A 26,133-nucleotide genomic window follows, 5' to 3' on the forward strand; every position below is an offset into this window, starting at 1 on the left:
TCCATCAAGCCCAGACTACACTCCGGCGAGCCCTTCGCCGTCGCTGGTGTACACTTCGTCAAGCCCTGTTCGGCTCGCTTTCGTGATGCAGTCTCCTCCGTCAGAGCACGCTGGTACATCACCTTACTATACTCCGTTGAGTCCTCCCGGTCCCGGGCACGCTTCTTGGCCGGATTACACGCCCAGCACGCCGCCTCCGTCGCCCCTGGTGGTGTCTGACGCCGAGTCGTGCGCGTCGCCGTATTACACACCGTCAACTCCTTCCAGGAGCGCCGAGTCGCCGGACTACATGCCCAGCACGCCGCCTCCATCGCCCCTGGCGTCAGAAGCAGAGTCGACCACGTCTACAGCGTGCTGCCGCCACCATCCGTACCAGAGGAGCGGCGCCGGCCGGATCAACCGCGGCGGACGTCAGCGAGCCTTGGCATATTGACATCTCGTAAACTGTAATAGGAGCAAGAGATTGGATTCTCTTTGTATAAATCTCGAATTGCTATGCATTTGTTTGTTCGTTGGGCAAATCTTGTATTGCTCACGAATCGATGAATATTATCTGAATCGAGCTTTTGCTGAAGATATATGCGAGATTGTTATCTGTTATTGCTTCTCGTTTTATATTTTGGCTGGGTCTCTTTGTTTCTCATCGATGCAAATTGCAATTGCCTATTGGATTTGATGAAAATCACCCAGGCACCCAGCATTTGTCATGTTCTGTGACTTTGATGTACTGATGTCTGAGAGAAGCATATGGTTCCTCTGTAAAACAAAACTGAAGCTTGCCGTCTAAATATTTTGATGAAGAAAACAGAGCATGTCGGCTTTGATATGTTGGGTTTTTTAGTATGCCATGTGGTACAGAGCATGTCGGCTGGAAGCAGTCTGCTTTTTTTTTCCTTTTTTGTTGTTGAGAAATTGGAAGCAGTCTGCTGCAGTAGGAGCAAGGAACTTGGGCGGCCCAACTACGGTAGTTTTCATGGCTATATGATTCTGGCGGGTTTAGTGGGTTTCTTCTTCCGGTTCCTTGTTTTGTTTGGTTTTTCTGGTATTCTTTTCTTTCCTTTTTTAGTTTATGAGTGGATTTTATTTGGTTTTTTACTTTTCTTGTTTTCATTATCTTCATTTTCATTTTTCTCAATTTATTTTATATTCCTTATTTTTTCGCCTTATACTTTCATAAATATATTATGTGTACATTAATGTTTTCCAAAAACATGTTGAACATTTTTTTCAAATACATGGCGAGCATTTTTTTCAGAATACATGATGAACTTTTTTTATGTATAAAACATAATTTTGTGCGCATTTCCCCTCAAAATACATGTTAAATTTGTTTGAAAATATATGATGAACATTTTCCCTGCACACAGTGATTTTTTAAAATGGTGATCATTCTTTTAAACACATGGTGATTTTTTAAAACAAGGTGAGATTTTTTAAAATACATTATTTTTAAGAACATTTCATGCATTTTTTTTGTAATTGTTTCATGATTTGTTTTGACTATGGCATTCTGTTCTTTCTAAACTTCCCACGTAACAAGCATCATCAAGGAGGAGATGGCCTTCCTATGTTGGCCCCTCATGGTAGCCATATCAATCCACCAGTCCTTCACCGAGGCCAACAGGCGCCAATCCAAAGTCATGATGTGTTGGAGCCCAAGCCAAGTAGTGACTTCTGACCAAATCTGTCAAGTGTATCTGCAATGACAAGTGAGGTGCACCGCGGACTCATGTACTTGCTTACATGGGGGACACAACACGTAGCTTGGCCATTCCACCGCGAAGCAACCTATTGGTCATCCATACCCTATCCTGGATGACAAGCCCGATGAGGAACTTGCACTTGGGGGGAGCCTAGACCCTCCACACTGTAGGAACCATGGTCGTGGAGGTCAGCCCAACAAATTGTGCCTTGTACGGTGAAGACGTCGAGTACTCCCCATTGGCAGTGAATTTCCATGTAATGGTGTCCTGAATTCATGGGTGAGATTAATATGAGTAAGCTTTTCCCAAAGGGTGACAAACTCTTGGATGTGATCCATCGACAAGCCACGATGGGTGTTGATATGGTGGAGCCACGAGTTATCAAACATAGCCGTGCTAACCGAGCAGCTCTTCTTGCGGGATCTTGGGGGCAAGGTCTCTCGGCCTAATGCCATGTAGCCAAGGAAAATCCCAAAATTTAGCGTTTTTCCCATCTCCTACAGAAACTTTGGTAGCCGCCACGAAAATGTCACGATCATTGTCATTACAAGGCGGTCCAAGACCAAAGCCAAGTCTTAGGGGGGGGTCGTCTCATTCATACCAGAGCCAACTGATAGGAAGGCAAAGGCAAAGTTCTCTGGATTAAGAATACCCAGGTCATCGCAAGATTATGGCTTGCAAACCAGCTCTCAATTGACTTTGCACTTGCCTCCAGACACCTTTTCACAACCCGCCCAAAGATAGGTGTGTCTCAAAGGATTTACCTTCATTAACTTCAACAAGCACATCGAGCGGCTTAAAATGATATATTGCAATGGTTGTCAACAACGCCTTGACAACGCATTCTTGCCACATCAAGGTGCAAGCTTACCTGCAGCCTTGTCCTCGAGGTGCTGGAAATGAATATGCTTCAACCTTTTAATCGACAGAGAGAGACCAATGTAGCGCATCAGGAAGGAGGAGCGGACTGTCGGGAAGGCCTGAAGAATGTCCTCGCGGTCAATGTTTGTGCATCGGATAGGTGCAACAAGGCTTTTGGTGCAGTTTATGACCCAATGACATCACCAAAGTCATTCAAAGTTGAAGCCAAGAACTGAATATCCTCTTTAATTGGTGCAACAAAAATGGCTAGCTACATTGTCCGCATGTAGTGATGCACTAGTAGGAGGGGACCTCCTGTTTAGAGGGTGGGGCGAACCCTGGGAAGTAGCATTTTCAAGGATGTGATGTAGTGGCGAGCACAAAGCTTCAAAAGTCTTTTGGCCCTCGGTAATTCTAAATCGCATAACATTTGGTCCATCTGTTCATCCTGCAGTCAACACACATGACAACACGTCCCGTCTCATCATGGTAATGGCACCTAGCACACGACCCAACTCATGGAAACAAGCAAACCAACCTGTATTCCCAACCCACAGGGTCTGGTGCTCGCATTTGCCTGGATTTATTTCAGGCCTTTCGGCGGTATGCGTTCAGTGAGGGGAGACATTCTTGTTGACTACGAAGGCATATGTGCCAACTTCATCAGTCTCAAAATGATATGCTGACTCAGTCTCTCAGATGTGTTTGTAGTGGTAGGGTGTGTGTGTGCATTTTTATGGGTAAGTGTATACTCGTATGTATGAGCATATGTATCGTGTTAAAAAAACTCATGGAAACGATTACTCCCTTCGTTCCTAAATATAAGTCTTTTTAGACATTTGAAATGGACTACAACATACAGATGTATGTAGACATATTTTAAAGTGTAGATTCACTCATTTTACTCTGTATGTAGTCACTTGTTAGAATCTCTAGAAAGACTTATATTTCGGAACAGAGGGAGTAGATCACTAACACTTCTGGTGATTGGAGAGTAGGCGGCTACCGCGGCGCGCGTGGATGGAAACGGAGTATGTAACCTCTGCCTGGCATGCTCGCTTGGCTCAGTTGATGCGAACGGAAAAGGACAAACGTCTACCATTTTGTTTGTCGACGGTGGTCGGAGCCAAGAGCCACTGGTCTTACAGCCGGAGTTGCCGCTACTTTTTCTACAAAAAATTCTGGATTTTCTATTTCTCGGTCAACGAAGTTTGCACATCAAACTAGAGTTTCATCTCCAAAATATACAACTACTTAACCAAATACCGACAATTTAAAAGTAAAAATTTCTCAGTCGATTATGTCTGCCAGAAACAGGATCAACAGCAGACGACTGACAAAGAGGTAGTTATTTAATACTCCCTCCGTTCGAAAATACTTGTCATCAAAATGAATAAAAAGAGATATATCTAAACATATTTTAGTTCTAGGATAAAAGGAGATATATCTAGACATTTTAATTCTAGATACATCTCTTTTTATGCATTTTGATAACAAGTATTTTCGGATAGAGGGAGTATTGCATGCTATGAGACGGTCACGTCAAAAAAAAAAATAGCAGCCGTGCAAACAAAACCAGAGCAGCGCTGTTACAGATAGATAGCGAGGTGAAGGATATCAATTACGGCATCTGGAAAAGTAAACTTACAACCGATGTTCATTTTTTTTCCAAAAGAGACGTACAAATCGCCGGAGGACCAAAACCACCTCACAATCGATTTGTATATATAAGCATTACAAGAGACGTGTTGTTAGCTACACTCAAGTAAACCTATACAACAGCAAAATCCAGAAAGGCTCTGATGAGCATGGGAGCATGCTTGATTTTGAATATCTGGATTCCTGGGAGCTGAGTTCCACAAAAGCAGATCTGCTAGTCCGCGGAAGAATTAGACCTTCGCTAGATGCCCAAGGGAGACCTCCTGATCAAACCCAAGGTAGCAATCTGACACAACAATCAGCTTTGCCTCCTGAAAAGAGTATCCTCTCGTCAAAATATTTAAAAGTGCAAGAAAAAAGGACCATGTAATTATCTAAGCACAACGCCAGCACATGGAAATCATACGAGTCTTCATTGGAAAAAAAAACACGTCGTGCATTTGCCTAGATCCCAAGTTTATACAGCAATCTGACAGAATCCACCAAGAACTATGGATGGACATATTAGGTCTGCATATTGTTCAGATTCAACATTTATACAACAAACTGAAGCACTGAATAACACAGATGCATAGTGAATGGCCAAACATGGCAAGGGTAAAAAGGTATATGGCAGAGCTAATATATTGGCAATTTGGTGTCGGCTCTAGCATAGTAAGGCTCATCATTTAGATTGCTGCTCAATTATTATTGTTTATTAAGTAAAAAAATCGACGATTCTTGGACACAAATGTCAAGTCACTCAAGCAGAACAATATATTCGCAGTGAGCTTTGCTTAGTCTGGCAATTCACATGTGGAGAAATTATTACCTGCATATTCAACATCGGTGGCAATTCCATGCGAGTGTTAAGCACACGATCTGCAAAACTTATTCTTTTCAGACCATATAGCTCCGAGCTTGTAATATTCCCCAGGACCAGCCACCAGGCTTCTTGTTTCGCCTACAGAAAACAGCATGGAAAGTTAAATGCAAAGGCATTTATTGAACTTCAGGAATGAACATTGATAAAAAGTCCAAAAGGCAATAATATTGAAGCTAAAGAGGATTTACGAGTACCACATTGGAGCTAATATAGTAACAGTCAGTTACAAGTATAACAGGCAATTATTAGCACAAGATATCATGAGTATACAAACAGTTTCTTAGAACACCGGAAAGCTCTGTAAAAACGTCAAACTCGCAACTACCCAAATAGTTGTTTTCTGCTATTTGCTTTGCCGAATCTATCACCCGTTTTTTCATTGCACAGGGTAATAATTCTAGGGAGACTTCGTGATTATTGACACATAGCAAGTTTGATATGCCAGTAGCAAATCAGAGTTGTGAGGTAATGTATGGTTATTTCATTATTTGCCACCTGCCACATTTGTTTCTGGCTGAGAAACGGGGCTTTACCTGAGATAGCTTAAGTTACTTGTTGGTACACTGAAACTTTCAACAAACCTATCAAGTTCTTGTATAATATTTCAAATGTTTCAAAATTACTGAAAAAGTTCCATGTGGATTTGTTTATCCAATTTTTTAAATCAAACACCAACTTGGAGGTTATATTTATCATGTTGGATTACTCATTACTACTCCCTCCATCCCATAATATAAGAGCGTTTTACTAGTGTCAAAATCGCTCTTATATTATGGGACGAAGGGAGTAGTATAATACCGCTGAAGCATACATTACAGTTCTCGAAAGTACCACTATCATGTCAAAGGGTTTTGTAAAATTACTCTATCCACCTGTAAGTATATGTCGCCATGGGATCCATGCAGTAAAATATTGTCGACTATGAGCCTGTTCGGTAATCCACCGGCTCCACAAAATCCTACGCTCCGGCTCCTCCAAGCGAACTCCGGCTCCTCCATCAATCGTGAGACCGAGGAAACTGCTCGGCTTGATCGCTCTGCTCTGGTTCATGAGATGGGCCGAAAGCCCAATCTGGCCTGGGGCCCATACGGAGGGGAGGTGGTAGGATAGAAAAGGCACGAGAGACATAACGCGAACGAATCGGTATGCCACTTATCGGTGGCAGTCTGCCGTATATTTGACAAACTCTTTCGTTTCCAGGATCTGCGGAGCGCCTCATTCCTCGCTCTATGATTTTTATCTGCAGATCGCTCCGCTCTGCTCTCTCGACCCCAGGGAGTTGCAGCATTCAGGTCGGCTCCTCCCGCTCACAGAGCAGAGTTGTGGAATGGAGTGGATCCGAACAGGCCCTATATTAAGTCCCTCTGTCCCATAATATAAGATGTTTTTTGACAGTGTAGTGCCAAAAAACGTCTTATATTATAGGACAGATGGAGTAGATAATACCATAGATATGACTTGCAGGTCGTGAAACTTCCGCTAGTATATTATTAGAAAGCACTATAACAGAATCTTGCATTTGAGGCCATAAATGGACAAAAGTTTAGCTTATGTAACAGCAGTCTGATCCAATGATACAATGCCATATGTTTGACAATGAGATGCAAGCAGTACTTATAAATCATAGCAATTTTACATAGTCACTAACCTTAGGGAATTTAGAGGAAAATACTCTTGGCGAACGACGCGTATTTTTAATTTGCATTCTAATGTTCAGCATTTGAGGTTTTGACTGCTCCTTATCTTCATTCTGTAGCTTAACTTTAACATCAAGGCGAGGGAAATGTTGCAGATCCTGCATAATACAAACATAATATTCACAATATGATTTTCATTTCCATCTGGCGGTACGAGGAATCGAGGATATTACCAAATGACCTTTATTGCATGGATGACATAACTATCCAGTGATACAAGTTGTAAAGGTACCTCTCAAAAAATACAAGCCATAAAAGAGAACTGGATAAAAGAAAAGTGTGGACTTGCACCACACTACGTGAAAACCCAAGGTTTCAAAAACATTTTTGTTCCAAACAGAATATGCTTATTTCTACTATGAGGCTAGAAACTCTTGGGCACAATACAAAAGCATAAGTGGCTGAGCCTAACACAAATAATACTATTTCTCAGTAATGTTTCAATAGCAGATTTGGTAGCACTTCTGTTCCATGCTAAAGATGGGAATACAGATATGTAACTGCCAATCATATATTTCAGCAGATATCTAAGATCGCTAGGGAAACAAATGTTCTTCCATAGGAGTGTTCTTCCAAAGGCAGTGCAATGGAAGTCCAAAGTAGTACCTGATACAACTCTGCAGCAGAAAACGGTTGAAGCAACTTGTGTAATTCTTCACGAGAACGATCTAGCAAGCTCAGAACTGTTGAAACTCCTCTGCCTTTAAGATGATCTAGAAGGTTATCATTCATGGATGGTAACATCAAGAGTGATGAATCTCTCTCAAACCAGAGACCCTGATAAAACAAAATTGAAGTTCAGTTCATAAAGAAAACCCTATTTGGAATTCTGACACTGGTACAATGTTATCCTTCCATACAGAACCTAGCCGCCAGCCTACCACAGATCATCAAAATGAAAGAAAATCTGAATCAACAACATTCACCTGTATGATCATTTGTAAGAGATGCATACATGTCAATGCACTTGAAAGCCATCCACTGTTGGCACATACATCAATCATAGCCTGTATAATACGTATGCTCTGATCAAGAATTGACTTCAAGTCAGTGATATAGTCACTAATTGGTAATTCTGCTCTGGAGAAGTGTGCCTGCAAGGCAAACATGGAAAGAATAAGGTATTTAGCACCTCACTGTACATTGTAAAGTATGTATTAGCCTTAACATCAGTTGAACTCCGCTTACCTGGAAGAGTAAATTAGCCTTGACATGTGGGTCATCAAGGTGGTGCTGGTCAACTGAATAAGGGACCTTTTCGCAGAGTGTTCGATTCAAGGTATCCTGAATAGGAGAAAAACATAAGTGCAATCACAGAGATAACATTGTCACAAAATCAAGTTCAGGGTATTATACTAAGATTATAATGTTTTGATGGACTGGATGTATGGTATTTTTCCACCTCCAAACAAATAGATAATTGCCTTGAATAAAAAGAAAACCAGAGCACTCTATTCTTCTAATGTGGCAAAAGTGAGACAAGACATTTCAGATTCGCCGTGGCTCACACTCTAAATTTGTGGCTTTCCTGAAATGCATTCGCAACAACGAGCTGCACAAATTACTATGATATTGTTTGTCTTGGGAGGGATCACGTGAAAGTTCTGTTTTCCATTGTGCATGCGTACTAGTGAACCTATACCTATGGACTGACCGACGGATGCATGCTGCAGTACACAGTTGTGCTTTTTATGCTTTGTCTATTCTACAAAAAGATCTGCTGTGAATTGCTAACAATTTAGGTATATCTAGTGCTACGATGCACAAATTGTGTTCTGTTTTCTGGCCTTTTTCCTAGGCTGTGGCAGAATATTTGCACATAAGAATTTCCTTTTTTAGACAATTGGAAGCAATGGTAAAGATGATGCAACCGAATCAGTTGGGGCTACTGTAACATGGTGTGATAGACTAGTACACACAAGGGCAAAAGAGACATTTCAGCCACCTCCTCCCTATTGCATATGCTACACCAGCCCCATGCTCTTCAAAATGCAAAGCCAAAGTGTGCACATGGGTGTGATGCATCATCATTCCATTGAGAATCTACCTATATGGTACAGATGTGCAGATACACGCCTCTAGGCCGTGTTCGGCAGCCCTCCGCTCCGCGGCTCTGCTCCTGGAGCGGCCGGAGCGGAGCGGCCTGCAGTGCATTTTTGTGAAGTTGTAAAACTGGCGCTCCGTCAGCTCCCGTATTATATGGAGTTGGAGAGCTGCCGAACAGGGCCCTAGTCTCCCAGTCTATCTCTCTTGTTTGTTCGCTTCCCAGAAGCAAAGCCAAAAAGTAGGGTGACAAAGAGCAAATGCCATGGATTTGAGTGTCCTTAGCAATTTTTCCTTTAAAACTTTCATGTCAAGGACTGACAGGATTTGTCGAAGGAACTATAATCCATGTTCAATCATTCTATAGAAAAAATGGAGGAATGCTTGGTTTTTGGAAAAGAAGGGTTGATAGGGAAACTCACCTCATTATGACGTACAGGAAGCTCGTCGAATTCTGCAGCAGCTGACAGTATGTGCACAAAGGCCTGCAGAAAATAGTCTGAGCTATTAATCCTCTAGCTATTCCAAATCAATTGGTCTACAACAGCCAAATAAAGAACTACCGAATAAGTAAGGCATCAATTGTACTTACTTCCAATGATGTATTGGGACCAATATTTGACCCAAACATTGAGACGGTAAGGTAACTAAGGTAATATTGTGAAGCTATTTTCCCCAAAATTAAAGACTGCACAGAATGGTCATCCACTTTTATGCATCCACTGTCTTCAAGATCTTCAAGTGTAGTTTCCACTAACCTGTTTATACAAAGCAGGATAGACAGACTGTCATGTGATGTTAAAGCTAGTGGCAGGTCTAAGCTAAATGAGGTCCTTGTTTATCACCTCGAGAGATAAGCATTCAAGGTATATGTTTCAGTATCTTCCAATCCGTAGTAAGATGGATTAACAACCTGCCGAACAGACATTGCAATAGATGCATATAGCCACATCAGAATTTCATAACGATATAATGAAGGACTTCTATCAATAGCTTAAGGGCAACAGGTTTAAACCAACGGGAAAACAAAACAGTTGTATATATTCAACGTATGTACATCAATCGTAAAGTATTTAGTATCCATTTTAATTATGGTTTTGACCAGAGAAAATTACAGCCTGAAACAGTGAACATGAAAAATTGTCCAATTAAGTATAAGTTAAGAGAACATAGTTAGGAAAGAGAACAAGATAAATACCAGTCTGCGATATAGGTAAGTCCAAGTAAGATAGATAATTGCCTCCTCTTTATTACCAATTGTGCTCGAAACAATCTCTGCATTTATGTGATCGTGCAAGTGCTCCCTCAGATTACTTTCAACAGGGAACGGTTCATACAAGAACTGAAACAATTACAATAACGAGTGTTAAACTCAAGATGAATAAGCATCGCACCATTCGTTAGGTAAACAAAGTAACATGCTACCTTCTTATAAAAGCTCTTTTTTGGTTCATGAACAAGAATAACAGCTTTGCCATGTTGGTCATATTGTGGCCGGCCTGCACGACCCATCATTTGCAGAATATCTGTGATAACATAATCAACATATCTTTTTGTTTTCCCATCATAGTATTCAGTACCCTACAAAAGAATGGAGTGAGTGCTCAGATAAACGTCATCAAAGATGAAGAAAATGTGAAGCATCATGTCACCTTGATTATGACCAGGTGAGCTGGAAGATTGACACCCCAAGCCAGTGTGCTAGTGCATACTAGTACCTGCCAAAACAATAAATTATGTTTACATTTTGCTCAACTATGTGACCAAGTTCATATAAAATATACTGCAATAACCATACTGAAGTGTAACAAAGAACCTGTTAGCAAGAAATTCAGTTATCAAACAAGGCACACCTGAATCTTGTTGTTTGAAAAGAGTTCCTCAACCAAGGATCTATCTCTATCATTTAGACCTGCATGATGCAGACCTATTCCAAACTGAAGTGTATGTCTCAAATTGCTATCAGTGACTTGTGAAAGAATCATGTCTAGAGAGTTATCTGCCATGCTGAGGAACTGCGTTGGTTTCTCATCAGATGCTGCAAGCTGCAATATAGAGTACAACACATATAAGATAGTAGCCAGCTATATACTTTCTTAGTGACAGAAAAACAGAGTAGCATTCTACCTGAATGAGATCAAGGGCTGTAAGTCTCGTCTGTCGACGTGATGACACAAAAATGAGAACTGGTTTATCAGGTGAATGAGTACATATGGCTGCATATGCTGGTTTGTTCATGCTATTCATTCTCGGGCAGTAGAACTTCCCAGGATATCCCTGTTTGTGAAAAAAGGCAATACAAATTTATGATGTAAACTGTGAAGCCTCTTTTAAGCTGTGATATATCAAAACATGTAACGATCAAATAAATAATTGACTATCCACAGATGGGGAACCGGAAATATTTTTCTCTCCTCGAGGTAACACAAAACTAACGATTACCTTGCCTACATATCTGCTTGCGGGTTAAAAAAAGGGTCATCCAAGAATGCAGAAGAATTAATAAATGAATATGTTTCTTAAAATACAACTTTAAAAAGCAATGGTTGTGTGTATCTTCATGCCTAAAGCCAGCATCATGAGGAAAGTGACTCTACTGGAGAATATGGGCAGTTGTTATTGAACCAAACAAGGATCTTACAGAACAACTGAAATCCTCCTTACCTGAATATGCACTTCAAGAGGTACAGGCCTCACGCTGGGCTTGAAATTAAACAGACCATCATCTCTGACGCCCAACCAATCGGCCAAGTCACTGAAGTATTATGGTAGATGCAAGTGGTCAGCCCACACAGAAAAGTGATCCGGTGATCATATACACATTACGAAAATAAATACAGATACATGACAAGCCTATCCTGGGCCCACATGCTCGAAGGTGAAGAAAAGAATATACATGCATAACATGCTCGAAGGTGGAAAAATAACATAGATGTACATACCATAGAAGTAGGTGTACTAGCAAAATCTATGCAACAATATGATTTTTTGTGTTTTCTAACTGTATTAGTCATTCATCGTGTAGAGCTCGTAAATGGACATGCTTTTGTACGATTTTTTTGCTAATACACTTGTTTTTGCACGATACATATCAGTAAAAAGATGAGAAACAACACTTTCAAGTTGTTGAGAGCACCAAATCTGTGCCCTACATGATAACACCTATGATTCTCAAATACACTTAGAGTACTCCTAGCACTCATGTCATAGGATTTATTTTTAAAATATGTGTACCCTTAATTGAATCCATTGATCAGGAACCCCCCCCCCCCCCCACACACACACACACACACACCCCACCCCAACCAGGGGAGCCACTGGTTAAATACGATTTAACACTGGTGAATGTATGATGACATGGCATTGTTTCTGCAGTTCGTACGCGGGAAGAACTCATAAAGCACATAGATAGCTCTATAAAATTACAGAGTAGATAAGGATATTCTGATGTAATAGCAGATAGAGAGAAATGCAAGCCAAAGTATCCCTTTGAAACATACCGAGCATTGGCTAATGCTGTTGATAAACCAACAAACCGAATTGAACGTTCCGTTTGTGATGATATGTATCGCATTCTTGATACGATGACCTGAAATAAGAAGTTTAACCATTGTAAACAATTGTAAGTACACCTTCAAAGAAGGATAAACACAGCAGAACATATGGTATTGAGGTGAATCAATGCAAAAGACGATAAGTTGTACAATGTTGAGATATAGTAGTACAAAGTAAATGAAGTTACTTGAGAGGCCATATAATATGTTAACATCAACAAGAGTCTGAGTTCATAGGCAGGCTACAGTGTAATTTACTAAAAGCATTTACCAAGTTGTGCGTATGGAAGGGTTACCTCAAGAATAGGCCCACGGTCAGCTCCAAGAAGATGTATCTCGTCTAATATCATGAGTCCAACCTATCATCAGCAAGCTAACAAGTCAGTGCAACTTAAAATAAGATTATATACTCCGTATAATTTACAGAAACAGAGCAAAACAGAAAATAGCCAACGCAGAAATAAAAAAAATGAGACCTTCATAACATAACTTCTACTGTGCCAGCTGCGACTAATCCCATCCCACTTTTCGGGGGTCGAAATTATGATATCAGCTGATAATAGGGCCACCATGTCTGGTGTAAAATCACCAGTCATTTCAACCTGCCAAAAGCATCACTTCAATTACATTAAGCACGATGATGTATTGGTGGCAGAAAAGAAGATGGAATGCTACAAACCATCTTCTTCCCAAGCTGAGTAACAAGCCGATGTCTCCAATCATTCATTCTTTCTCGCACTATAGCCTTTAGAGGAGCAATGTAAACTACCTGAAAAGGTGTCAAAACGTATCAATGCCAAAAAATATCTCGGCTTTATACAGGAATTCAATCAACAAACCTTCATGTCCGGCTGGGTATTGAAAAGATGAAGCATTGCTAGTTCTGCAGAAATTGTCTTGCCACTCCCAGTTGGTGCTCCCAAGAGCACATTGGTTTCAGTGTGATAAAGAACATGGAAAGCCTGGAAAACAAAATCATCAGGACAGAAAGTATATGCATTAAAGGAAAAGGTACATTAGGCTGGAATCAGCCGGCACAAACAGTGTATGCACCAGGCATCATACAGCAAAAGGAATACTCCCTCCGTTTCTAAATATGAGTCTTTAGAGATTTCAATAGAAACTACATACGGATGTATATAGACATATTTTAGAGTGTAGATTCACTCATTTTGCTCCGTATGTAGTCTATATTGGAATCTCTAAAAAGACTTATATTTAGGAACGGAGGAAGAATTTGATAACTTCCACTAATAGGAACAGATTGGTAAATTGCTGTAGGAATACTGAACTGAAGTATCGAAAACATTTAACTAGAAAGTTATGTGGTGTAAATACACTAGCATTAGCATGCTGAAACATAGCATGAAACAACCAAGACAAAAGATAAATGGAATCCAAAGTGCACCTGTGTTTGTATGGGATTGAAATGGGTAAATCTATACAAATCTTCGTATGCTTTGTTGCCAAGAGCGCTCAGTGGAAGAGGCTTCAAGTCCAAAAGTTCAGTGTGTGTTATTTGTGTCTGCAGGAAACACATGCAGAATTTAAGATTTGACAGTGGAATGTAAACACTGTGGAACTGACATAAGATATTGCTAAATTCACCTGAGGCAAGGTAAGATTATGAAAAGAGACGGTAAAGATTGACTCCGCATGCAACCAGGAGTCTGATACAGCTCGGATATAGTACTGCGGCGGATGAGGCTCGAAGATCGGTATATTAAAGGACATCTTTGTAGGTGTACCTCTTGCCATCTTCTTTGTCAGTGTGAAGAGCTCCGAATGATAAATAGTATCATTTTCAGAATCCTGTAAACAAATATTATCGTTACTCCCTCCGTTTCAAAATATAAGGTGTATTAAAATTTTCAAAAGTCAAACATGTGCATGTTTGACCAAGTTCTTAGAAAAAGAATACCATCATGAAAAGTATTTGTATCAATAGATCCATCATGAAAAGTATTTTCATAATTTGTTTATTTTGTAAGTAGATGTTGATATTTTATTCTATAATCTTGGTCAAACATACACAAGTTTGACTTGCACAAAAATCGATACACCTTATATTCTGGAAAGAAGGGAGTATAAGCTAATTCTTTGGCCCTTATCAGTTGCTGGTACACATGCATCCAATAGTAACTAACTTAACACTGAATGAGACAAATTTAGGTTGGCACCCATAAATGGAAGTTACAGAATTTGATTCACTGTACAGTTCTTAATACAACTGCATACACAATGAGCTGATGTCTCAAGTCCCAGAATGATGACGATGTATATAGATGTATGTCCGTCTCTGCAGTTACTAGTCTCTAAGCACAGTCATATCAGTGGCATCTTCAAATAATCACACCAAACTGTAAGTACACTAACCATAGTCCAGTACTATACATTAGATAAGTTTTCTCAACTCTGCTACAATTCTAAAACGATTTAGTGTCAGGTGCAAAAACATGACATGTGTAGATTAACACACCTCCACAATAATCAACCATCGTTGTGACATGCCATGGTGACGATCCTTCCACACAAATTCAGGAGTTATAAGCAGGTCCACCTATAAATTATCATAGTAATCGCGTAAGTGGTAAATAATGAACTAATTTAAGAAAAAACATCAGAATAATTGAGTTGACACCAGCTCTTACTTTCAGAACAGTCCTGGTGATTGGACTAACAGAAGCAGATAAGTTGACATGTGGGAAGTATCCAACATACTGCTTAACCAACTTTAGTAGAAAAAAAAAGTGTTAACTTCATCAGGTATAGTCACTAGTTCAAACTAATAGAATCAACCATAAATGCATGACTTGTAAGTCTACACATACCCTTCCCTGATGAGAAAAACGAATGAGGGCTCCAATGTCATTTTCCTCCATTTCATAAAGACGGTCCAGGTCCACATTTCTTTCCTCAAGTTTCCACAATATCTAGTTCAGAGAGCATTAATTATATTTGGGAAACGAGAGAAAGACGATATGGTAAAAAAAAAGTGATGACCAATAGCAACCTCAGGGGAAATGTCCCTATCGAACTGCCTAAGTGGATGGAGATGTGGCCATATTTTGCGATCTACGGCCTTGCAATATTCCAATAATAAGGATGTCATCTCAGACCACCCCCTTCGCAGACAAATCTCAAACAACGCCCTCATAATGCGACCCAAGCTTTGACTAATGTATTGGGCATCAGAGTGTAAGGAGGAGCTGTCAACTGAGGCACGGGAAATAAAAACCTGAAAATAGATCAAATTCCTCAACTTAGGAATGTTCCTGGACTCAAACTAAATGAAAAAAGTGACAGTTCTTCAACAGTAACCTGTATGAGAATTGAAATTTTCCCATGCTTGTCAGTCGGCCCACCCTTAACTTCCAATGGGCATGCTTTCCTGGCAAGTGTTTCTAATTCATCTTGTTCTTCTTCTCTAACTACGATATTTTCAAATTCAGAGGAATGGGCCACCATGTTAATCACCTGAGGTAGGTATCAAGAAACGTCAATAAAACTTCACGAGCATCACAAGCTGTAACAAAGAAACCACAAAAGGAGATAAACCAACTGCCTACCTCACTTTCACTCATGTGACGACGAAGCATCTCGTTGTATGTCTCAACACTGGAGTACTGAAGGTAAAAGTGACTTGCAATTCGACCGAGCTCTGTGCAGTAGAAGTTGCCACTCTTTTCATCATAGCGCATCATCTTAGCCTTGTCTAGCGAACGTGCAGCATCAATAATAAATGACCGTTGCTTGGCGCCCATGGAAGGATCTCCGATCACCTTAATGGTTAGACAAGTTAAAATGTTGTCACAATCAAAGAAGTGTTGGGTACCAATATGTTCAGTGAAGCACCTCAAAGAGTAATAAATTATCTAGTTTCTGACATGATACAAAATGGTTGTTCTTAAGAATACAGGGACCATGACTTATTTCTGAAAGAATTAATGCGTTAAAAAGAACTAGACAGTGTAACAGATGTTAAAAGAATATATGTACAAGGACTGCTTTTCAGTTATTTTACTCAGATGATATCAAAAACCACACTAGAAAATTTGCCATCCACTGAAAAGAGTGCTATTGATTTTATACATATAAAGTGTGAACAATGGGAGAAATATCACCTCTTCCCAAGTTATCCCATACACCAGAGGATTAGTCTTCATCCTTCTAAATAAGTATGTATAGCCAAGCCAGGCACAGGCCTCCCTGACATTTGTTACAGTTCCCAAGGCAACCTCAGCATTCAAATTATCTTTCAATGATCCAAGGAACTGCAAAATAATTGTGGTCACGAAAAATTAAGCGTGGACTGGAAAGAACTTACAGCAATCAACCAACTTGCCAAGGCTACATTTCAAAAAGAAAAAACTTGCCAAGACTACAAGCAAATAAGAAACTGACTTTGCAAATTAGCAATGTTTAAGGTATTAGTAAGTATTAACTAGTCCTAAGAAACTACCCTGGTAAGGAAATTAATTAGTATTAGATCATCCACAGTGGTCCGTGTACTTATCTAATGCCATGACAAACCAAGATTTTGTTGAGGTGGGGATGAGGAAATGCAACTTGGAAGAGATGCAAGGTAGCACAAAAAACAAGGTATAAAACAAAATGTGCACTGAAAAGCTCACCATACAGACTTAGAGAGATAGAGAGGGAAGGAAAATTCTATGAAAAAGAATAGCAGATGTAGGGGAGGGTCCTCTGTGTATTTTCAAGGCCAAAATCAATCGAATATACAGGACAAATACTAGTCAACAAAGTGTGACACTATTCCAGCAAGTACTCCTCTTCATGTCCCACCTATTTGATTGAGTTTGACCATGATATTTGCAGAGCTCTAGAATATATCCCCCACTACACTGTCATTTTTCAAGAAAATTAGAACTTCTAAGGTTTATTTTTTCGGAATTTCCACCAAATCGCACAGTTTCACCGGATACACCGCCTCTACAACTCAATCTTCTAACCTATAACTGGACACAGAAGAATATTTGATTGATATCGTTCACAGCTTGTTCTAATATCCTCCATTGTAAAAGGTCACATGTTTGCTGACCTGGCTTTCTATTGGAAGCTGACTAGTCAATAATCTCAAGTAATAAGCCAATTTGTCATGCGTCGTAATAATAATTCCTTCACCACTTTTATCAAACTGTGGCCTCCCAGCACGTCCAAAGATCTAATAAGGAAATGAAAGAGCATTAGAATATAATATTTGAGTAATAGAAATGAAGGAATGCAAAATCACGACAAGTTCAGGGAGGTACCTGCATCACATCGAGCATCCCCAGATCTCGCCATCCGCCAGCTTTAGCATCATATAATTGTGTGCCCTGTTTGTTGGTAATATATTACTTTATGCAGCAGGCCAGCAGTACAGTACATTGGGGGAAAAAAGATTGTAGACAACTGGAAACATATGTTGGCATTCTTGGATTGGCCAAAAAATGTATTCAAGATAGCACAATCATAAACTGTTTGAGTTTACTACCTCTAAACAAGTCACTAAACTGTTTGAGTTTTTTTAGTATGACCTTTCCAAATAACACTTTTATCTATTAACAGTATCTATAATTAATTACTTTACTACCCCTAAAGAAGTTACTAGATGGAATTAAATAAAATATAACTAGTGATACATATGCTGACAGTAATTTATTTTACCAATATTTAGTTAAGAAATAAGTCATGTAGATTCCAACGAAAATGCTTCTATGGCATGGAAAAAAAACAAATAGACACTAACCTTTATAACAACTGTATGAGCTGGTAAGTTCACTCCCCAAGCCAATGTTGCTGTACAGACAAGGACCTAATCGAAATAAGTTAGCACATGACTGAAACTACTGAAGGTTGCACAGAAACTTACTTTCAAGAGACCATCAACTTACTTTCAAGAGACCATCAGCAAACAAGCGCTCCATCAAATTTCGGTCAGAACGCATCATTCCAGCATTATGTATGCCAAATCCAGAATCAAAAAATTCTATAACTTCACGACTTTTAGCTTTACTGACATCTTTCTGCAAACACAAGACTAGGTAAACAAAAATTACTAGATTTAAGGCTAATAATAAAACCAGAATGGTAAAGTATACCTTGATCAATCCGTATTGGGGATGGTCTGCATTTGAAAATAACTCCACTTCCCCTGCTTTTGCAGCTAGGTCAATCTGCAAGGCATGACATAAGAATGTGCAACTGAAATCGACTGAAAAATGAATACAGATATCAAGAAAAAAGAAACAAGAGGACCTGAAGAGTGTCTTATAAATAGAAAACATAAATAACACTGTGGAAGCATAATTTTATTACATTCAAAGAACTTATGGAGTAAGGCTTGCTGGAAGTTAGCATGGCACGGGACGATACATAGCTTGGCATATTGGTAAACCATGAGTACAACAGATAATTTTAGATAAACAAAAGCTTAAGGATGCGCAGACATTGAAGATATAGAAGTATGGCAATGCCAGGATAGTTGATAAACAGTAACATTTACCCCACACAAAAATCCTCTTATTAGAAACTATTACTTACTAGGGTTCTAGCGGTTTTCCCTGTATCTTTGCGGGTATGTACAAAAACCAATGCTTGATGACCTTGTTTAATGGACTCCACAACCTAACAAGTTGATATAGTGTTAAAAAGATTTGTATGAATGACAAAATCCAGATGGAACTACAATACAAAGGAAAAGAGACCTTGTCATAGCAAATACTATTGAATAGATCATTTCTCTTGGCGTAATCCCTTTCAGTGATTCCAATGTACTGTTGAGCAAGAGGAACTGGACGGTAACTCGAGTCAAAGTAGAAAAGGCCAGTATCCGCATTAACCCGCAAAAATTCTGCAACCTGAAAATGAGAAACCCCATGGTTTAATTAATTGCATGGACTCAAGTAGAGGACGTGATATTGAAGGTAACAAACCTCTTTGTAAGTAGGCAGTGTAGCAGATAGGCCAACAATGCGAATCATTGATTGCATGGACTCAACCTGTCAAATTCAGATCACTCATAAATATGGATCAGACATAACAAGAAACAATATCTAGAGAAGAACAGGCATATGATATGGTCCTATGAGAATGTAGTCAACTTAAGTCTGCCCATTTATTATTGTTTATAGTTTTTACAAAGATTTATAGTTTACTTTTTGAAATCGTTAAATATAAGCACCCCTTTGATCATAACAAGCGAATAGATGGGCTCCTATTTTTTTCTCCAAAACTGACCTGGCGAAGAGTTCGAGCAACTAGTGTCTCAATTACTGACCCTCTATCATCATTTAGCAGGTGCACTTCATCAATGATTATCAGCTTGACCAGCATTGACAGTGCCATATCGCTGCTTTTGCGTGTAATGACATCCCACTTCTCAGGAGTAGTCACTATCATCTGGGTAATGCACAAATAAATACAGTTCACGAGGTTAAAAAAAGTACAGCTCAGAAACACAAGTTTAAATAATGAAACAAATAAAGATAATACCTGTGTTTCCTCAATCTCACTTCTGGTCAACTGCATGTCGCCTGTAAGTTCTTTAACAACAAGGTTCAATGGAGATAGTCGACGACCAAATGTTGCCGTTACCTCTGCAGCCAAGGCCTACATAACACAATTTTGATAAATATAGTGATCATAAGAACCATAGTTACCTGATCCGCGATTCAAATTTGTGGTTCGCAATTTTCTACCTAATGCGAATCGGCTTCGCTTTGAGGGTGCACATCTCCGATTCGCGAATCAAACATGGGGTTCGCTAATCAGTAAAATTTGATAAGCAATGTGTAGGAATCAATGGATTTTGTACACACATAGCAACACAGAGGGAGGCCTGGGCAGTTGCCAGCCCAGCCCAACAAAAAATTTGTCTTCTGTACATTCTCAGTGGCTGTTAACCCAAAGCCACCCACTGTCACTGCTCTGTTATGCCTCTCACCCTGCACTACAGAAGTCACAGCCCTCCTCCAAACTTGATTTTGCAACCAAGTGGTCAGCTTGGTAAGCTATCAACAAAAATTTGCAAACTTGATTTTGCAGCCACTACTCTGCTGTTCTTCTACTGATTAATTTCCTCCAGAACTGCAGTTGCAGCCACTAATCTACTTCTCCCGATTCATTCCTCAACCATCTTGTCCATGGTGATGCGAGGACGGCTGTAGTCAAAGGTGCATGGTAGAGCAAGCACATTGGAACGGTTGAGCAGCCACCGTAATAGCATGGTCGGCTAGTGGCGGAGGCAGCATGGGTTGAGCAGACACAGTGTGGTTCCATCTTTTCAAAGAATTGGATGGCGAACCATCTTCTATCTGGAGCGGTTCGAACCCCGATCTAGATCGGGGTTCCATGCCTTGTCTAACGAATCCAGTGACTATGATAAGAGCATCCAACGAGAACAGAGAATGTAGGAAGAAGAATACCTTCATTGGTGCAACATACACTATCTTGAACTCATTTTTATGCAAAATGCCTTCCCTGAAGTGCTGTTTAACCTGTAGAATTTATCAATAAGCAGAACCCGTCAACAAGATTCGGGAAAAAAATCGCTGATAAGGTTCAGAAAGTCAAGACTTCATAACAACTATGCAGGTTTTACTAAGGTATATACCTCATGAAGAACTGCGATCATTGCAATATTTGTTTTGCCAGCACCCGTCGGAGCACAAACCTGAACATTTATGCAAGTTAGCTATGACAACAGTGGTACACATAAACTTAATGGCACAAGCTCTCTTCTTGAACATGGAAAGTGCAACTGCACATATAGTAGATTTAGTTACGCACTAGAATGTTCTCATTGGTGTTGTATGTGGCTTGAAAAATACGGCTCTGAACACGGTTGAGTGACTTGTATCCCTGGAAAGCAGCTTGGGCAATATCATCCAACTCTCTTATTTCAATCTGGAAAAAAAAAGTAAGTTGTGTTGTAATCAACAAAAAAACAGTAACGGTGTGCAGTCAGCAATTTGTTCAAACCTGCTAATGCTCAAGGCTAATTAACTCGGTGCAGGCTAAGCCATTTCGCTACAGAAATAAAATATAGATAAAAACAAAGAAGGAAGATTGCATGCGTTCAAATATGAGTATTTCAATCAATTGGATTAATGCAGTAAATTAACACAAGGAAAATGTGAGCAAATTGATCCTTGTAGGTACTTGGCATTCACCATTTCATGTGATCATAAAATCACCTCAAACTAAATGTAATGTAGGACTTGTCCTCTTTCACTAAATCTTTTCAAAAAAATATGGCAGGATCCACGAAGCAATACAAAAGTATGTACCATGACATAAAGAGGCTATAGGAATACCAGTTTCTCATTGGGTCCCAACGGTGCTGTAGGAGTTGGTGGAATTTTCACTTCTTCGTACCCCTTCATATGTTTCCGAGTTGTTCCTTGAGGAAGAGAGGTTACTTGGAAACTACTCTCCCCTTCTCCAGTCCCAATCATGTCATCAAATGGCTGCTTTCTTTCACTTGCTTGAAGAAGGGATGAGAAATCATCAGCACCAAAATCATTCATTCCATTTTCTGCACCACGTTTGGCACGTCTTCCCTCTTTCCTCTTAATCTTATCAAGCTGACGCTCATACTCTGTTTGTATTGTTACCTGCAGGCATAGTGGATGTGAGAAGTCATTTAACACTGGATTACCCACCTCATCAGAAAATTCATAGAAGAAAGTAGTCTTACTTGTGTGCCATATGTTGGCATCTTTGGTTGATTATTTGAAGACACCTTTTCTGATTTCAGTATCGTCAATCCATGCTGAATTGCATCCCCTAGCTCTTTTCTATGCTGCAGACCATGATGACATAACCAATCAGTTCCATTGCATTAGACAGGCAAAACAAGTGAAGTTGCTCGTTAATACAAACAAATGAAAGCCTCCTGTTATTGACCAACGCAACGATAAACTAGGAGCTTTGCTATCGTGGCCAGAAATCTTGAACTTCTAACTTGAAAAATGAAAGCAGGAAGACCCACAGGAATATTTGCAGCAACATCTATGATCTATCAGTCCACAATCACTACCAGTGTCACATTTTCAAATGGTAAATCTAACATCAGGTGCTGGTTACACAAAATCTGAGATGAATGTATAACTGACATCCAATACCTTAAGGTCCAAATTTTGAGCAGGACAAGTCTACATGTGCATAGCTACTCACTGGGGCTCTCATTCTCACTTTTCACCTCAAGCACCATATGGCAGATGGTCTCTCATAGCCTCATATGCTCATGTACATATATATACTGCTACAATAGTTTATCATCATAACTGCATAGCGTATCAGGGCAACATAGCCTTCGGGGTCTTGCAAAGATCTGTTTAAGGTTCAGATTTTAACAAGTTAATGCAAGGACTGGCAGTAACAGCAGTCATTACGTTGTAAACTGTTACAGATTTTCTGGAAGGGGAATGTCATGACTCATCATGATTGACCTATCTCATAGTTCAGTTGGGAACCTCAAATTTAAGAACTCTTCTGGGTTAACTATAGCTGCTCGATTCTTGCCACAGTGAAAGCACAAATTATGTGTCAAACTGATTAAAGAGATAAACAAGGGATAGACTGTATAAATCTTTCTCTTATGAATGAGAATTATCAAGATGAACAGAACAAGGCCACATAATGCACTGGGTCATAAAAAAGAGTAGCCAACAATCATAGTAATGACTTAATTAATGTCTAATGAACTTCTGGTTCCTCCCCTGGCCAGTTTGCTACCTGAATTTTAGCCGGATATTAGCCTTTGGACATGTAGCCCAGCCAGGGTTCTAAATGTTTATAAAGTGATTTGCTAGTAACTGAATCCTCGGGCATGTTTTGTTTATATCACATTAATAAGTTGCAAGGATGCAGGACTACGAGGTATAATGCCCTGTTGAATATCAGTAGAAGTCGTAGTAGTTGCAGAAATCCAGCTAATTATTGTTTTAATTATTTGATTGATCCAGGTATCATGTATGAAGAACCATGCGAAATAAACTGCACACAGATAATGACAGGGTGTTAGTCTCTTACTGAAAGAAGATCCTGAACTATTTCAAAGGCACCATCCCCAACCATGTCCAGCAGTTCACCAGCTATCTGCAATGTCGGAAGGTTGTAATATTAAATGATTGTGAGTCAATAAACAAAGGGAATAGCTGAAGCAAATTATAGCAGCACCTCATCGCCTGCTTTATTGGAACGTAGCACTCTGCACAGAGCCATTGCAAGTTCATCTCCCGAGAGCATCGAGCCACCACTTCTAGTTATCAGATCACACTGATCTTTTAGCCACCTCAAATTCACAGGACCCGCAAAAGCAGTTGAATTACAAGATGTAGTGCTGGCATCATGCTGCTCCTCTTGAAATGAACTCAATACACCACTTCCCAATGGTAGGTCATCATCAAGCGTAACATCAATAATGAAACGAGAAGGTGCTTTGAAGTCAAAGCTTGCCCCAAATTCACTTGTATCATCTCCATCTACGGCCTTCGTGTCTTCCTGTACAAATTCCTGAATGCTCCCCCGTTGAAGGGAACGGAGCTTCTGAGCAAACTGAGCTAACTTTTTCAGAACTGAGTCTTGCACGTTGTAGCCCACAAGTCGTTCCAATTCATTCCTACGGAGATAGATAAAATCATGAGTAAAGGATTCCGGCAAAAAAGGATCCACGGCATTTGCAACGTGCTATGTCATATGTTCTTTCTAAATTTAACCGTGTTTAAAATATGGAAACACGGTGGGCAGCATTCAGAGCAAAGCAGCTAATGTGAGGGCTCTCCACTTAAAAAAACAATAGCATATACCTTCTCTGGAGGGGCTTCTGGGTGGTGTCGGACTCCGTGCCGAACAACCTATAGACAGCCTGAGCAACCTGCTGGAGTTCCTCAGACACCACCTCCCCGTTCAACAACTCCACCACGGCCCCGATAAACTGCTTGTACGCCTGGCGCACATCGCTGGGAGCTGCAACAATGGATGGCAATTTCAGAAGGTAACACGCTGGGAGACACGCACACACCCACGCAAATCAATCGCGTCGGCTCTAGCAGCCGAGCGCAGGCGGGGAGGGTTTTGGGGGAGTTACCGTCGTCCCAGTTGGGCACGAACCTCCGGGCGAGCGCCCACTCGTCATGCGGCCTGCGAAGACAGCACGAAAGCGTCAGGGATACCATCGGATTCGGGCCGGGTGACTGAAATTGGGGTTGGGAAGGGGATAAGCGCGGTGATACCTTGGGAGGGCGCGGGCTTGGAGGGCGGCCTTGCGGAGGAGGTAGGCCTGGTCGGCGTCGAAGTGGGGGCGGAGGGAGCCCGTCAGGCGAGGGAGCGGCGCCAGCATCTCGGAGTCGGATCGCCTCGGCGACTCGGCGGCGGAGAGGGGACCGCGGGCGGGCGGAGGGAGGGAGGCGGCGGGGGCAGTGGAGAGGCGATGGATGCGAGTTTGGGAGTGATTGACTTGGGTTGGACTCTGGATCCCGTCCTGGTGGTGACGGAGGGAGACGCCCCGCGCCGAACTTGCGCCGCACGGAAGCGCCTGCGCCGGTGGACGGTGGTGGACTGGTGCTGCTTCTTCGTTTCCGTGCGGCTCGCCCTCCCCTCTCTTCTGCCTCCCTGCCTCCCTGCGGCTACCCTCTCCGGGGCTGGGTGAGCCCACTCTATTGGCTAGACACAAGCCCAGCTGATCAAACAGAACGGAGCAGGGCTGAGGCCGGGGATGGAAGCCCAAAAATCAGTGCCGCCCCTCTGTCTCATTAAGCGAGACACACGGAGAGATGCGCTCGCGTCGGGGCGAGCCCCAGACGGGCCAGCCCAGCCGGGCGGGAGCAACAGCCTGTTTTTTGTTTTTTTCTGTTATATGTTCTCATCTTTTGTTATATTTGTACTTTTCTTTAAACTTTAAATTATTCTAAATATATATATATATATATTACAAAAAACACTCTCCATAAATAAATTTGAAAAAATATTGAATCAGTATTAAAAAATTAACAAAAATTTCAAAAATGTTGAACAAGTATTTGAAAATGTTGAATAAGTACTAAATATGTTGAAAAGTATTTTAAAATGTTAAATAGGTACTAAAAATGTTGAATAAGTATATGAAAAAGGTTGAACAAGTATTTAAAAATGTTGAACAAGAATTTAAAAAATGTTGAACAAGTATTTAAGTATTTAAAAATGTTGAACAAATATTTGAAAAATATTGAATAACTACTAAAATATTGAACAAGTATTTGAAATTTGTTGACACGCGTTCGCACAATATTGAATGTGTATACAAAAAATGTTGATCACTTGTTACAAAAAATTGTTTTTGACATGTACGAAAATATAGAGTGAAAACGAAAACAAACATAAGAAAACACAAAAGAAAAAGAAAAATGGAGAAGAAAAAAGAAAACCAAACAAAAAATTGAGAGAGAGAAAACAAAAAGAATGAAAGAAATCTGAGAAGAAAGAACAAAGAATGAAAAAACGAAGCAGAAAAAATAAAACAAAAGGAAACAAAAAAGGAAAAAAAATGTAGAAGACCGACTCGGTCGCCTCTAGAAGTTCTCGATCCTACTACTAACCAATAACACGAAGTGGGCGGAGTGGTTAGCTGCACTAGTGAGAACCCCGGAGACCAGGGTTTGATCCTGGAGGGCACCCCGTTCATTCCTGTTTTTTTTAATCTGCGTGCGCTTAATGGGCCGGCCCGACACTGTACACGTCGACACGAGAGAACCTTGTGGACTCAC

At 40.4% G+C, this 26,133-nt stretch overlaps 1 protein-coding gene across 1 annotated transcript; it reads right to left on the reverse strand.

Moving 5' to 3' along the window:
* Positions 1-4,128: 4,128 nt before the first annotated feature.
* On the reverse strand, positions 4,129-25,030 carry LOC125552504 (DExH-box ATP-dependent RNA helicase DExH14). The gene is made up of 49 exons (XM_048716088.1): positions 24,625-25,030; positions 24,480-24,532; positions 24,199-24,358; positions 23,570-24,011; positions 23,423-23,488; positions 22,086-22,190; positions 21,703-22,002; positions 21,176-21,292; positions 21,000-21,059; positions 20,812-20,883; positions 19,880-19,996; positions 19,625-19,786; positions 19,321-19,386; positions 19,093-19,245; positions 18,929-19,012; positions 18,487-18,561; positions 18,280-18,411; positions 18,135-18,200; positions 17,656-17,721; positions 17,445-17,567; positions 16,507-16,656; positions 15,952-16,164; positions 15,704-15,859; positions 15,396-15,620; positions 15,214-15,315; positions 15,034-15,114; positions 14,862-14,942; positions 13,991-14,194; positions 13,791-13,907; positions 13,222-13,344; positions 13,062-13,151; positions 12,859-12,984; positions 12,679-12,741; positions 12,329-12,417; positions 11,493-11,583; positions 10,956-11,105; positions 10,682-10,873; positions 10,481-10,546; positions 10,254-10,409; positions 10,027-10,170; positions 9,674-9,741; positions 9,421-9,586; positions 9,251-9,313; positions 7,974-8,069; positions 7,712-7,879; positions 7,392-7,562; positions 6,737-6,883; positions 5,035-5,166; positions 4,129-4,534 (listed from the first exon to the last, which is right to left on the reverse strand). The coding sequence occupies exons 1-49, from the start codon at positions 24,729-24,731 to the stop codon at positions 4,454-4,456; spliced, it is 6,237 nt and encodes a 2,078-aa protein (XP_048572045.1). The 5' UTR covers positions 24,732-25,030; the 3' UTR covers positions 4,129-4,453.
* Positions 25,031-26,133: the final 1,103 nt, after the last annotated feature.

Source organism: Triticum urartu, chromosome 4 (genome assembly GCF_003073215.2).
Source record: "Triticum urartu cultivar G1812 chromosome 4, Tu2.1, whole genome shotgun sequence".
Taxonomy (NCBI): Eukaryota; Viridiplantae; Streptophyta; class Magnoliopsida; order Poales; family Poaceae; genus Triticum; species Triticum urartu.